At 55.2% G+C, this 11,403-nt stretch overlaps 1 protein-coding gene across 6 annotated transcripts; it reads left to right on the forward strand.

The window, feature by feature from the left end:
• Positions 1-173: 173 nt before the first annotated feature.
• NLE1 (notchless homolog 1) lies at positions 174-8,761 on the forward strand. Of its 6 annotated transcripts, none has more exons than XR_012663588.1 (14): positions 318-417; positions 639-782; positions 1,432-1,649; positions 1,740-1,819; positions 2,117-2,193; positions 3,580-3,677; positions 5,184-5,376; positions 5,845-5,980; positions 6,367-6,413; positions 6,566-6,768; positions 7,717-7,876; positions 7,967-8,037; positions 8,119-8,229; positions 8,500-8,761. XR_012663588.1 is itself a non-coding variant. In XM_075112891.1 (14 exons), exons 1-13 carry the CDS (start codon positions 409-411, stop codon positions 8,224-8,226), a joined length of 1,494 nt encoding a protein of 497 aa, XP_074968992.1. In that variant the 5' UTR covers positions 318-408; the 3' UTR covers positions 8,227-8,229; positions 8,500-8,761. The 6 variants fall into 6 exon arrangements, 5 of the variants coding, with proteins under 5 accessions (XP_074968991.1, XP_074968992.1, XP_074968993.1 ...); XM_075112891.1 differs by having other exon boundaries at positions 8,169-8,229; XM_075112890.1 differs by lacking the exon at positions 318-417 and adding an exon at positions 174-197 and having other exon boundaries at positions 8,169-8,761.
• The last annotated feature ends 2,642 nt before the right edge of the window (positions 8,762-11,403 follow it).

An 11,403-nucleotide genomic window follows, 5' to 3' on the forward strand; every position in this document is an offset into this window, starting at 1 on the left:
GGTTTGAGTCTCTGTCGGTGCGGGATCCCCCTCCCTCCCTCCCAGCCCCCTGTCGAGCCCAACGAGCCACTGTTTATACAGTAAATAAACCGTGCTTGATTGCAGCCCCAGCCTTTCTTTACCTCGAGGGTTTACATGTACTGCAGCTGGGCAGGCTGCGGCTTCGCTTCGTTTTTTATTGGAATGGGATGTTTGGGGTAATTTTTCCTGCTTTTGTTACTTTTTATTTTAGAAAAGCTATAAATACACCTGCGTGGCCGGCGCGGAAAACGCCGCGGAACGGGCGCGGCGCGGCCTCGAACCCGCGGCCCCGCGGTGCGGCTCCCACCGCCGGCCGCCAGGGGGCAGCAGCGCGGCGCCTCCCGCCCCGGCCGAGCTGCTTCCGGCCCACGTGGGGCGCGCGGGCACATGGCGGCGGTGAGCGGGGCCGGGGGCGGATGGCGGCGCTGGCGGGGCGCGTAGGTGCCGGAGGGGTGGCGGGTGTGGGGGCGCTCCGGGGGCTCCTGAGCCCCGCTGGTTTCCCCACGCGGGTGTCGCTGGCTGGGCTGGGGCTCTGCGGGGCCGTCCGGGACCCCCACCCCGGCGGGACCCCGCCCCGCTCCCGGGGGGCCCCCCGCGCTGAGCCCGCTGTCCCGCAGGGCATGGCGCCGGACGGGGACGTGCAGCGGCTGCTGATCCAGTTCCGCGATGAGGCGGGGGAGTCCCTGGGCTCCCCTTTCGACGTCCCGGTCACCATCACCCCGGACAAGCTGCAGCTGGTCTGCAACGCCCTCCTGCAGAAGGTGAGCCCCCCCCCGAGCTCCCCCGGTGTTATCCCGGAAAGCCCGGGGTGCACAACGCCAACCTACACCCAGAGCGGAGGTGTTCTATTAATTTTATTTTTGTATAAAGAGGGGTGCTGGGTGGTAACTCCCCAAAGGCAGCATCCCCCGCCAAGGAACTACAAGGCATTTATACCGTTAAATGTGTCGGTCACAGCTAATATTCCCACCCCTCGGTTAATTCCTTTCTCATTTCAACTTAAAGGCACGCTTGGAGAGTGAGGGGCTGATTTGAGTGGGGGGTTCCTGACCTGTGGGCGTGATTTTTAGTGTTATAACGAGGGTAGTTCCCCCAATGGGCACTTTGTTTTAGTTCTTATCAACATCCCAATTAGTTGTTCTCCTTGATTATACACTTTGTCACCCCATCTTCAGCATCTTCTGAAGTGAGATGTTGCCTTCTACCAGTCTCTCAGCTCTCCTCAAGGGTATAGTCGTAAAACAAACGCTTTCCCTATCTCTTAGCTCCCTTCTCTGGCTGTCAAATTCTGTTTTGCCAAGCTCATGTGGTTCATTGTTATTACTTAGAAGAAAATTCTGTTTTCTTTGGGGTATCACCAACACCTCCTGGGGCCGCCCCTCGATGCCCCTCCTGCCTTTTCTCCCCCAGGATGAGCCGGTGCCTCTGGCCTTCTTTGTCCATGATGCCGAGATCGTGGCGTCACTGGAGAAGACCCTGGCGGGGCAGACGGTGGAGACGGAGAAGGTTCTGGACATCATCTACCAGCCGCAGGCGGTGTTCAGGGTGCGGGCAGTGACCCGCTGCACCAGCTCCCTGGAGGGACACACCGAGGCCGTCATCTCCGTGGCCTTCAGCCCCACGGGAAAGTACGAGGGTCTGGCTGTGGGTGGGGGGTCGGCTGCTACCCCTCCCTGCTGAGGGCACCACGCTGAGCCGGGCTCTTCCTCCTCTCCCAGGTACCTGGCGAGCGGCTCCGGAGACACCACCGTCCGCTTCTGGGACCTCAGCACGGAGACGCCGCAGTTCACTGCCAAAGGTGGGTGTGGGGGTGTCCCAGGAGGGCAGGTCCTGACCCCCCGCCCTCAGGGACCCCCTGACCACTTGGGGGGACAAACAGGGCGGAGATTGGGCTCTGCCTGAGCCGTGCAGGCTGGGGCTGGGGCTTGGGGAAGGACCAACTTGCTTTCACTAACAAAGCAGAGGACGAGGGTCTGGGTGGGAGGAACATGGGGGGTTCCCCCCACCTCCAGGCCCACCTTGGGGCGGCCGCATGGCAGGACGCTGCGGACAGTCACCGTTCTCCACTCACGCCCGCTCATGCTCTCTCTGCCAGGTCACCGGCACTGGGTGCTCAGCATCGCCTGGTCGCCCGACGGCAAGAAGCTGGCCTCGGGCTGCAAGAACAGCCAGGTACGCATTGGCTCCCCGCTCCCTCGGCGCGGGGCCGCGTGTCCCGACAGCCACGCCGGGGGGTCTGTGCGAGCGTGGAGACCCTTTGCCGCCCTGTTCTGAACTGAAATGAAACCTGGTTAAGGGACTGTGGAGGAATAGGGGCAAAGACTTGTTTTTGTCTGGGGTGTGGAGGGTGTATCCACTTGTTCTGAGCAGGACTTTGGCTCCCCAGAGGAGCTTTGCATATGGATGCATCGCAGGAGTAGCGAGTAGCATCTCTGAACTCTGCCCGGCAGCGCTCTGGCTTCGTAGCCTTTGCAGACCTCTTGCTGCTGAGCCCTGCTGTCTTGCAGCAGGCGCTTTTCCCTCAGCGCAGGAAAGAGTCCAGGCTTTGGACGCGGTCCTTGGCAGATGGCTCCATCACGAGGGAGGTGTCTGGAGCGAGAAAGGGTATCGCTAAGCCAGGGCTGCTGTTTGCATGACCCAGACGTGCAGTGGCAGCCTGTTTCGCAGCGCTCCTGCTCAGACGCAGCCAAATTCCCTCTTACAGGAATGTGAAGGAGGCCCTGCCCCGGCTGTGGGGCCAAATGTTGCACGCGTAAGGTGCGTACAGAAATGCCTGGGGAAGCAGGAGCGCTCGTGCACAATTAAAAGTGAGTCAGCACCTTGCTGAGCTGCGGAGGGGCAGACGCTTGCTCTGACCGTCGAATGGTTTGGGAGCACCGAGAGCGGCTGCGGAGCTGCCGAGCGCTGCTGTCCCGCTCTTGGTTTCTGAGCGGCCGCTCCATCAGGCTGCCGTGATCCCAGCCCCAAGGAAACGGGCCAGGCCCGGGTGGTTCTGCCCTGGTTTGGTGCTGTTCTGGCTTTAATCTAACCTAGGGAGCCGCTTGTCCTCTGTTTCCCTGTTCTTCCCAGGTTCTTCAGTATGAGATGACTAATCCCTTGGCTCTTTGGATGAACATTTATGTAGGGAGAGAAAAAACAAGAGAAAACCAGCATGTGTCCCACCCACAGAATCTGATAATAAGTAGCATTTAGCGTGCTCTGGCTCTCATTGCGCTCTGCAAGCATTCGCCAACTCTCTGGCATAGAACGTCAAAGGCTCAGGCTGGCTTTTTGGCGACCCGGATCGGTTTTGAGTTGCCGCAGATATTTTTGTGGCAGCAGCGTTTTAGGCAGAGAGGAGGGCGATCAGGTCTCATTCTTTGAGATGTCAGCTGATTGCTGCAGGGATCTGGAAAGGCATCCAGCCCTCCTGCCCCCCCTCCCTTTCTGCTCCCTGCCTCTGCCAATGGAAATGCAACCCCAAGGACGCCTATCCTTTCTAAACGGAGCCCAAATGTCCCTGAGATTCACATGATGTGTGTGGCCTGACGCGACCCTCTTGCTTCCTCTCTTGGACAGATATTTCTCTGGGACCCAGCCACCGGCAATCAGATCGGCCGGGTGCTCACCGGCCACTCCAAATGGATCACATGTCTGTGCTGGGAACCGCTCCACATGTAAGTGAGGGGCCAGCCCAGCCCTTCCCCTTCACTCATATGGAAAAGAGCAGCCTGACCTGAAGGGCACCGCTCCTGTTTGCCTTTCTCCTATTGCGGTGCGCAGAGGGGGAGCGTGCAGGAGGGCGGCCCCCCAGAGCGGGCCAGAATGCGTCTAGCTCGGAGCCAGGAGTCCCAGCCGCTGCTCACAGTCCCCATAAGGGTGCTGGGGAGCTCACTGCCAGCCTGTTCCTCTCTTTTCCTCTGTATAAAAGAGATACTTGCCTGTGAAAAACAATGTTTTCACGGTGCTGGACAAACATTTGGTATGCTCCTCCCCGGCATGCTGGGCTGGGAGCAGGAAAGCCTGCCTGCGTGGTGCCTGAGCTCAGGCTCTGCAGAGCACTCCCTTCCTGCTCTCCTGCATCCCGGTTGCCTCTATCCTCCGGTTTATTTATCGTGAGGGCTGATTAACTGTGCAGTCCCCTTATTTATCCCTTTGATCAACTAAAGCTCTGTCTAGGAAAGATGGTTGGAGAGGGACAGTTATGGCCAGTAATGCAAGACATAGAAATAAAAAAATAAAAAGGAACAGGGTCCCTTCAGAGCAGAGCCCTGCAAATTGAATTTGCCAGTAGGAAACTCCAGCTATTTGCAAACAATTAACTGGATTAGCAAAAACTGATTATAAAGGAGGATGAGGAAACGGAGAGGAGGGAGACGATGCTGCCAGGGCTCCACTTCTGTCTCCAGCCAGCTGTGCTCCCCGCTGAGTTCCTGTGCAACAGGCGGGGCCCGTGCTCTTCCTCCCTGCTGCTAGTGCCAGGGACTGCTTTCTTTTGACTTTAAAACCATGTTGAGTGATAAAGATGAGGTACAAAGGTCAGCCCCTGCCCCTGTACAAAGGACAACCCCTGTCCTTGCGGGGTTGTGGCCAGCTGCTTCCAGATGTGTTAAATTTGCCTCCCTGAGCCATGTGGATGGATGTCGCTGCTTTCAGTCCTGCCAGCACAGCGGCACTCTGTGTCCGCAGGCCTGCACGTTTCCTGCCAGAGGCCAAGCGTGGCATACGCAGGGGAGCATTTGACGCGTTCGCGTTGCTGCCAGCCTGCTCTGCCTGCGTGAGGCAGGCTGATCCCCCTGCCCAGGGCCCTCCCCAGCCTGTGCCCAGGGAAGGTGCCAGTTTGTGGTCCCCTCGTTAGCCAGCGGGTTAAAGCTGCCTCCTGTGAAAACAAGGTCATTGCCAAGGGCTTGGGTGCCAGGTTTGCCCTGGATTGATGCCTCCAGCGTGCAGCCCAGGAGTCAGTTTGGAGGGAAGCATCTGTCTGCCTCTCCCCGCCTTGTGGGATCTTGTTCGCTGCAGGTCAGCACTCTGCCCCTGCCTGACCTCTCTCTGATCTCAAGCCAAAAGAGAAAGCTGTCTGTTACTGACTTCTGGACCCTTGAATCCTCTGGGCCTGACTGGGGGAGAGCTTGGTGGAGGAGCTGTGTGCGCTGTGCAAATGGATTTGGTCTTCTTTTGCCCAGAAACCCAGAGTGCCGCTACCTGGCAAGTGCCTCCAAGGATGGCAGCATCCGCATCTGGGACACGCTGATGGGCAGGTGTGACAAAATCCTCACGAGCCACACGCAGTCCGTGACGTGTGTGAAGTGGGGGGGCGATGGCTTGCTCTACTCCTCCTCCCAGGACAGGACCATCAAAGTCTGGAGGAGCCAGGACGTAAGTGAGGCAGGCAGCCCTGGGGCTGCTGGCGAAGGGGGCTGGTCACGCTGTGTGGTAGCTTTGCCTGCTCTTCCCAGCACAGCTCGTGCCCTGGAAAACGGAGGTGCAGAGTAGGTGCTGTATCCCCTTGACCTGTCAGAGCCTGCTGCTTGGCACCATTTGGAAGGGGTGGGTGTTGTGCAGTGTTTTCGCTCCTAAAATTGTAAAGTGGGGCTAAAAGCTGGAAACATCCCTGCAGCAACCTGTGCTGGTGGGTTCCTTGTAAGGCCCTGCAGAAAGCTGGTTCCTGAAGCTCAACAGTGTCATTTCTTCCCTGCTAAGCCTGGCTACAGTCCTGCCTGCAGCTTGAGCGAGAGGGTTTGGGAAGTTGAGGGTTGGTCCTCTCAGCCCAGTGGGTCTGGTGGGTCCTGCGCAGTCTGGCTCTGTCCTGCCCATCCCTCTCTAAGTGGGTGGTTTTGTTTCCAGGGGGTCCTCTGCCGCACCTTGCAGGGCCATGCTCACTGGGTGAACACCATGGCCCTTAGCACTGACTACGTTCTCCGCACCGGTGCCTTTGAACCTGCTGAGGCCACCGTCAACCCACAGGATGTAAGCGGCTCCTGTAAGTGCAGCACCCGTGTTGTAGGCTGAGGGAGGCGGTGGGGAGGATAGCGAGGAGACCTGGTGTCTCTTCTTAATGCTGCCACCAGGCAAAGAAATCTTGAGAGCTGGGAGCAGGTCCCGTGCTGGTGTCGGTTGTGCTGGCAGCCATGGTCTTCCTTGCCCGTCCACAGGGTCAAGTAGTCTGGGGGATGGGAAGGCCACTCTGTTTTCAAGGACTTCTGTTCCCAGTATCATTCTTGGCAAAGAGAAAGTGGCTGAGAGGTCACAAATGCATCTGCTTGACCCACGGAGCCGGGATTGGAATTAGCATCACAGGGTTATAGAGTTTTCTTTCACCTGAGGATTGCAAATCTCTCTCTTCCCCTCTCCCTTTCCCTCTTTCAGTGGCAGAACTGAAGGACAAGGCACAGCAGAGGTATGACCAAGTCCGGGTAAGTCCCTTATGTCCCTGCTGTCATTTCTAACACTGTTACTGGTGGAAGCAGTAAAGGTGCACGGTTGCTGTTGACCCCAATATTGGCGTGCTTCCAAGCTCTCCGCACCTGGCTTGTACAAGACTTGGGCTCTTTCATCCCTTTCTCAGGGCCAGGAACCCGAAAGGCTCGTCTCAGGGTCAGATGATTTCACGCTGTTTCTTTGGAGACCGGCAGAAGACAAGAAGCCGCTGGAGAGAATGACAGGCCACCAGGCATTGATTAACCAAGTCCTCTTCTCACCAGACTCCCGGATAATAGCTAGTGCTTCCTTTGACAAGTCCATAAAGCTCTGGGATGGTAGGACAGGAAAGTGAGTTGGTTTGCTCTGTTTCAGAGGTGCTCGTATGGGGGTCTGCGTGTAATGCACAGGTTACACAGAGATGGGCCCCAAAGTTGTTGCCAGCCACTCCCTGTTGTGTTCAGCATCTCCGTGGCCTGAACCCATGCAGAGTAATTCTGCTGCCTCTGTCTCCCTCTGCCCTTGGGAAGTCCCTTGTCCTGCTCTTCTTGTGTTACAGGGTCTGTGCTTGGGCAGGTGTGTGCAAGCCCACTGTCACCCAGCCACAGCACTGCCTGGCACCCATGTGGCACATGGTGCCTGCTGCAGGGTCGGTTCTCCAGGGCAGGCGCAGCTGCTGTGGGATGGGATGTTCCACTCAGCTGATCTCCTGAAGATGTGTGTGTTGCACACTGTAGACTGACCCAGTTTAAATGGTTCCTGTGCCAGAGAACAGCTTGTTCAGGACGACACAGATTCTTGTAGTTACAAGTGGTGCTGTTGGTGTTTGGATGCTCCTATAGTGCAGCTTTTAACCTTCTGCTGGGGTATTGGTGAGCTCTCAGAGGCAGCAGTCCTTTCCTTGTTCTGCCTTCATACTGATGAGCTTGGGTTTCATGTCAGTAATTTTAATGGTCCTTCCAAATCCAGGCTGCTCAGAGGAAGGACACATCTGTATAGTAAGGCTGTAGTGTTGCCTGCTGGATAAGGGCTTCTTGGCAGAGGATTTGAGATGAAGAGCTGTCCTCTAGAAGGTTCTGAGCCCACCTGGGAGGGATTTTAGACAGACTGAACCACCTCTGGACTCTGTATAGCGTCTGACTGCCTTGTGTGTGCTGGCTTGGGGTGTGCTGGGCACCCCGTGGCTGTGCTTGCGTGCTCACAGGTGGAGAAGAAACACGTAGGCTGGGCAAGGATGGGTTTGGAACGAGCCCAGCTGCCTGCTCCTCTAACAGCTTCTTTGTGCCTCCTCCATGCCAGGTACCTGACATCGCTGAGAGGGCACGTCTCAGCTGTGTATCAGATCGCCTGGTCAGCCGACAGCCGCTTGCTGGTGAGCGGGAGCAGTGACAGCACGCTGAAGGTCTGGGATGCCAAGATGAAGAAACTGACCATTGATCTTCCTGGCCATGCGGACGAGGTGAGGTGTCTGGTCTAGCTGAGGCGTTTGAGAGAGGCAGGAACGGCTCCTCCTCCCAGCAGAAATAACGGGGTCTTTCCCTTCTACTAGGTGTATGCAACAGATTGGAGCCCGGATGGACAGAGGGTAGCGAGTGGAGGGAAGGATAAGTGTTTGCGGATGTAAGTAATCTGTTATCTGTCCTTAGAGGTTGTCACAGCCCCTCCACATGTCCTTCAGAGCTGCATGATCTCTGCTTGCAGGGAGCACAGCCCTGGGCCAAATTCCAGCCCGGAGACCTGACCTCCCTCAGGACAGGAACCGTTGCTGTCCCCTGGGGGATGACTAGAAAGCAGAGTCCCTCCAGCTGAGCAGTCAGTGATGAAATTTGACTCAGATGTTTTGGCTCCTGGAGAGGGGAACAAACAGTTGCACCAGTCAGTCAGACCCTTCCTTTCTCACCTTCTTCCATCTCCCAGTTATGCAGACAGACAAATTCCCGTGAGCCGGTTGCCATTTGACCACAGCTGATGAAGGAACCCGGTCCTGAGGACCCCCCGTGCTGCTCTTGTACGGTGCCTGCTGGGCCATGTGGCAGCGCTGGTGCTGGGTCCCAGGGACGCAGCAGCTCTTTCCATTTGCAGATGGCGTCGATAGGAACAGCGATGAGAAGCTGCTGGTCCTGACCTAAGCTGGCCCGCCCTCGGTGCGATCTGCCTGGGAGATCTGCGAGGTGATGGATGACGGAGGCTGACCCAAGCACGACTCCCTGTTCCTGTTGGCTGCTCTCCCTCATGGACTCTTTCCTTCTATTTATTTAAGGAAATTTTAATTCCGGTTCTTATTAAGAGCTGTGCTTTGCAGGATGATTTCCTCTGAACATTACAGGAGGGATATCTCATCTGCCTCCATCTCAACTGGCTTTTTATTGAAATTTCAGCCTTATAGTAGCCTGCCCCCTTGAAGGGGACAAGCAAAGGATGGGGACGGCCGTGTGAAGAATCCTGCATGGAAGAGGCTATTAGTAGGAACAGAGTTGACCGTGTTTGACCTTCAGAGAGGGAGAGAGGAAGGGGAAAATTCAGCACATCATTACATTGCAGAATTGTGCTCGGCTGCATGCCTGGGACAAAGATCTGCGGTGAATAAGGTCTTGGGGCTTCTCCTTATTCCAGTAAAGTTTAGCCTTTCCAGTCAGCCCATTTCCCTGTGGCTGTGCTGAGCGTTACCTGTTAGTGATCCTCCACATCCACAGCAGATAACTCACTCGCTCATCCGTTCAGGGTGCAACAGGCGTGGGCTTCAAATGACTGCTAGAGCTGTGCTGAGTTTTCGCTTCTCAGTGGCTCTTAGAAATGGGGAAATGAGGCATTTGTGCTTCTGAACAGGGGAGAGAGGGCCCATTTCCCATCCACTGCCGGCTCGCGGGGAAGGAAGGAAGGGGTGGGGAAGGGGAAGAGTGGAGCAGGCATTTTGGGTGGTGTTTGTCCCTTGCCCTGGCTATGTGCTGACAGCAGGGCTGGGACTCTCACAGTAAATGCAAAACTTCCATTGCACAGAGTTGGCTCCTTCTGGAATTTCTCAAGTGCATTTGACTTGCCCAGCGGGTGAGAGGGGTTCACACTGAGCTCTATATTTGTAAGGTTGCTTATGAGCCTTTTTTATAAGTCAGTTCAGGCTCCCAACAATCATGAGGCAAATAGACAGACCTGGATTTAGTGTTCATTTCCAGCATGGTTACAAAACTGAAAGTCAAGATGTGATTGATAAGGAATAGAGATTATATTGTCAGGTTTAGTTGCAGCAAGCCAGTGTGAAGGCCAAAACGTTCTCCATAGCCCTCGCACTGCAGCTGCTATGCAGTGATTACTAGAACTCAGGAGTTTGTGTCTCAGATGCTTCCCAGCTGCAGAAGGTGCAGTTTAGGACTTTATTCCTGCTGGCAGGATTGCTTTGGAGAATTTGGAGGGATGGTGCACTAATGGCGATTTCCTTGTCTGCAAGTGTTCAGGTGAGCAAAAGACCGGAACAAAGGGTTAAATCTTTAGTATGACTGAGAACAAATTGCGGTTCCTGTTGTTGTTAGTATCTCTTTCTGCCAACCAAGTGAGCAGGCTCTGTCTTCATGGGATCTTTTGGGAAGAACTCAATATCCTCTACCTGCTCTTTCATTAACGTGCTGCTTCCAGCTGGTTCATGCTGATGGTGGAGGCCATGTTGTGTCCATCTGTATAAACAAAAGCTTTTGTAATTCACTAAGGTAATTTTGGTGGGAGAGGGTGATTTAAAACTGTAGCTGATACCGGACTGCCATGCCCTTGGAAAGGAGAGGAGCACATGTGCAGCTGACGGATCTCTCGTAACAGCCAAGAAGCCTGCCCGTTTTGCAAGTTTTTTGGGCTGCCTGTGCTAAAGGAAACAATCCACCCTCAGGAGCTCAGCGCTGTGTCCACAGATTTGACTTGCTGAAAGTGGCAGCTTCTGCAGCTGCTGGTATTACATAGTGCTTCTGGTATTACGTGGCTCTTTCCGAGGGAAGAAGCATCATTCTCTGCTTCCTCTCCCAGAGTGGCGCACGGGGTCTCTGCACATCCATGGTGTGTTTTGTGTTGGGGTGGGGATGCATCAGAGCCAGGGGAAGCAATCCTGCCTGGGGGGGCTGGCTCGGCCGTGCGTGTGTGTACGTGTACCTAAAGAACACTTCCTTGTGCACTCATTTCCAAACTAAAGCAATCGCTGTGCCTTCTGGCTGCGCTCCTAACCTAGGCAAGCTCCTGCCACCCACCTGATAAAAACCCACCTTCCTAATGCTGGAGCAGAAAGCTTTTCCAAAGCAAAGTTGAGACCTGAAGAAAGAGGGCCTTGCAACTAAGTTTACATCAAAAGAAGCTTTGGCTCAGCCTTAATCTTTCTGTGACCTCATAGTGGGTAGATTTTGAACCACGCTATGTAATGGTTTTGCACAGATACCAAATCATGTTTTCCCATCTAAGCGGCTGCTACTATTTTTACCATTCATACAGTACCAGCCTTCATGCATTCTAAGTGCTGGCCCCTTTCCAGCTGTATTCCTAAGCAATCTCGTAACACCCCCAGTTTTATTTGAATGCGGCACTTCCCGGGCCTCGCTCTGCAGTCTCCTGCCTGCTCTCACGCGCTGGGGAAGAGCTGCTTCAGGGCTGGCTCCTTTTTGGCAGGAGGCAAAGCGAGCGCACGACCTCCCTCCTTCTCCTGGTGATGGTGACGTGAGCTTTAATTAGCTAATTTTTAGAACTGCAGTTGCAGATTTGGGTCGATGGTGTTACTAATGGGGAATGCATTACTTTCTGTTAAAGGACAAATCCAGAAGGTAGGCTGGAGCTTGCTGATTGCTTTTCTGGGAACCGCATCGCTAACCTTACAAGAAGCCTACTGAAACACGTGAACTTTTCCAATGCAGTGTGATGGGAATCTCAGTATCTGCTGCTGTTTCAATCCAGTTTCACCTGAGTTACTCGTTAAGCGTACCACACAGGTATGCCTACCACAAGGGCATTACTTTTCACTGG

This window comes from Phalacrocorax aristotelis, chromosome 18 (genome assembly GCF_949628215.1).
Source record: "Phalacrocorax aristotelis chromosome 18, bGulAri2.1, whole genome shotgun sequence".
NCBI lineage: Eukaryota > Metazoa > Chordata > Aves > Suliformes > Phalacrocoracidae > Phalacrocorax > Phalacrocorax aristotelis.

Bases quoted from the DNA above. Each gene is read 5' to 3' on its own strand.
- NLE1 (XM_075112890.1), top strand. The intron at 1,820-2,116 runs GTGGGTGTGGGG...TCTCTCTGCCAG, and splicing joins GCCGCAGTTCACTGCCAAAG to GTCACCGGCACTGGGTGCTC. The intron at 8,038-8,168 runs GTAAGTAATCTG...GACCTCCCTCAG, and splicing joins AAGGATAAGTGTTTGCGGAT to GACAGGAACCGTTGCTGTCC.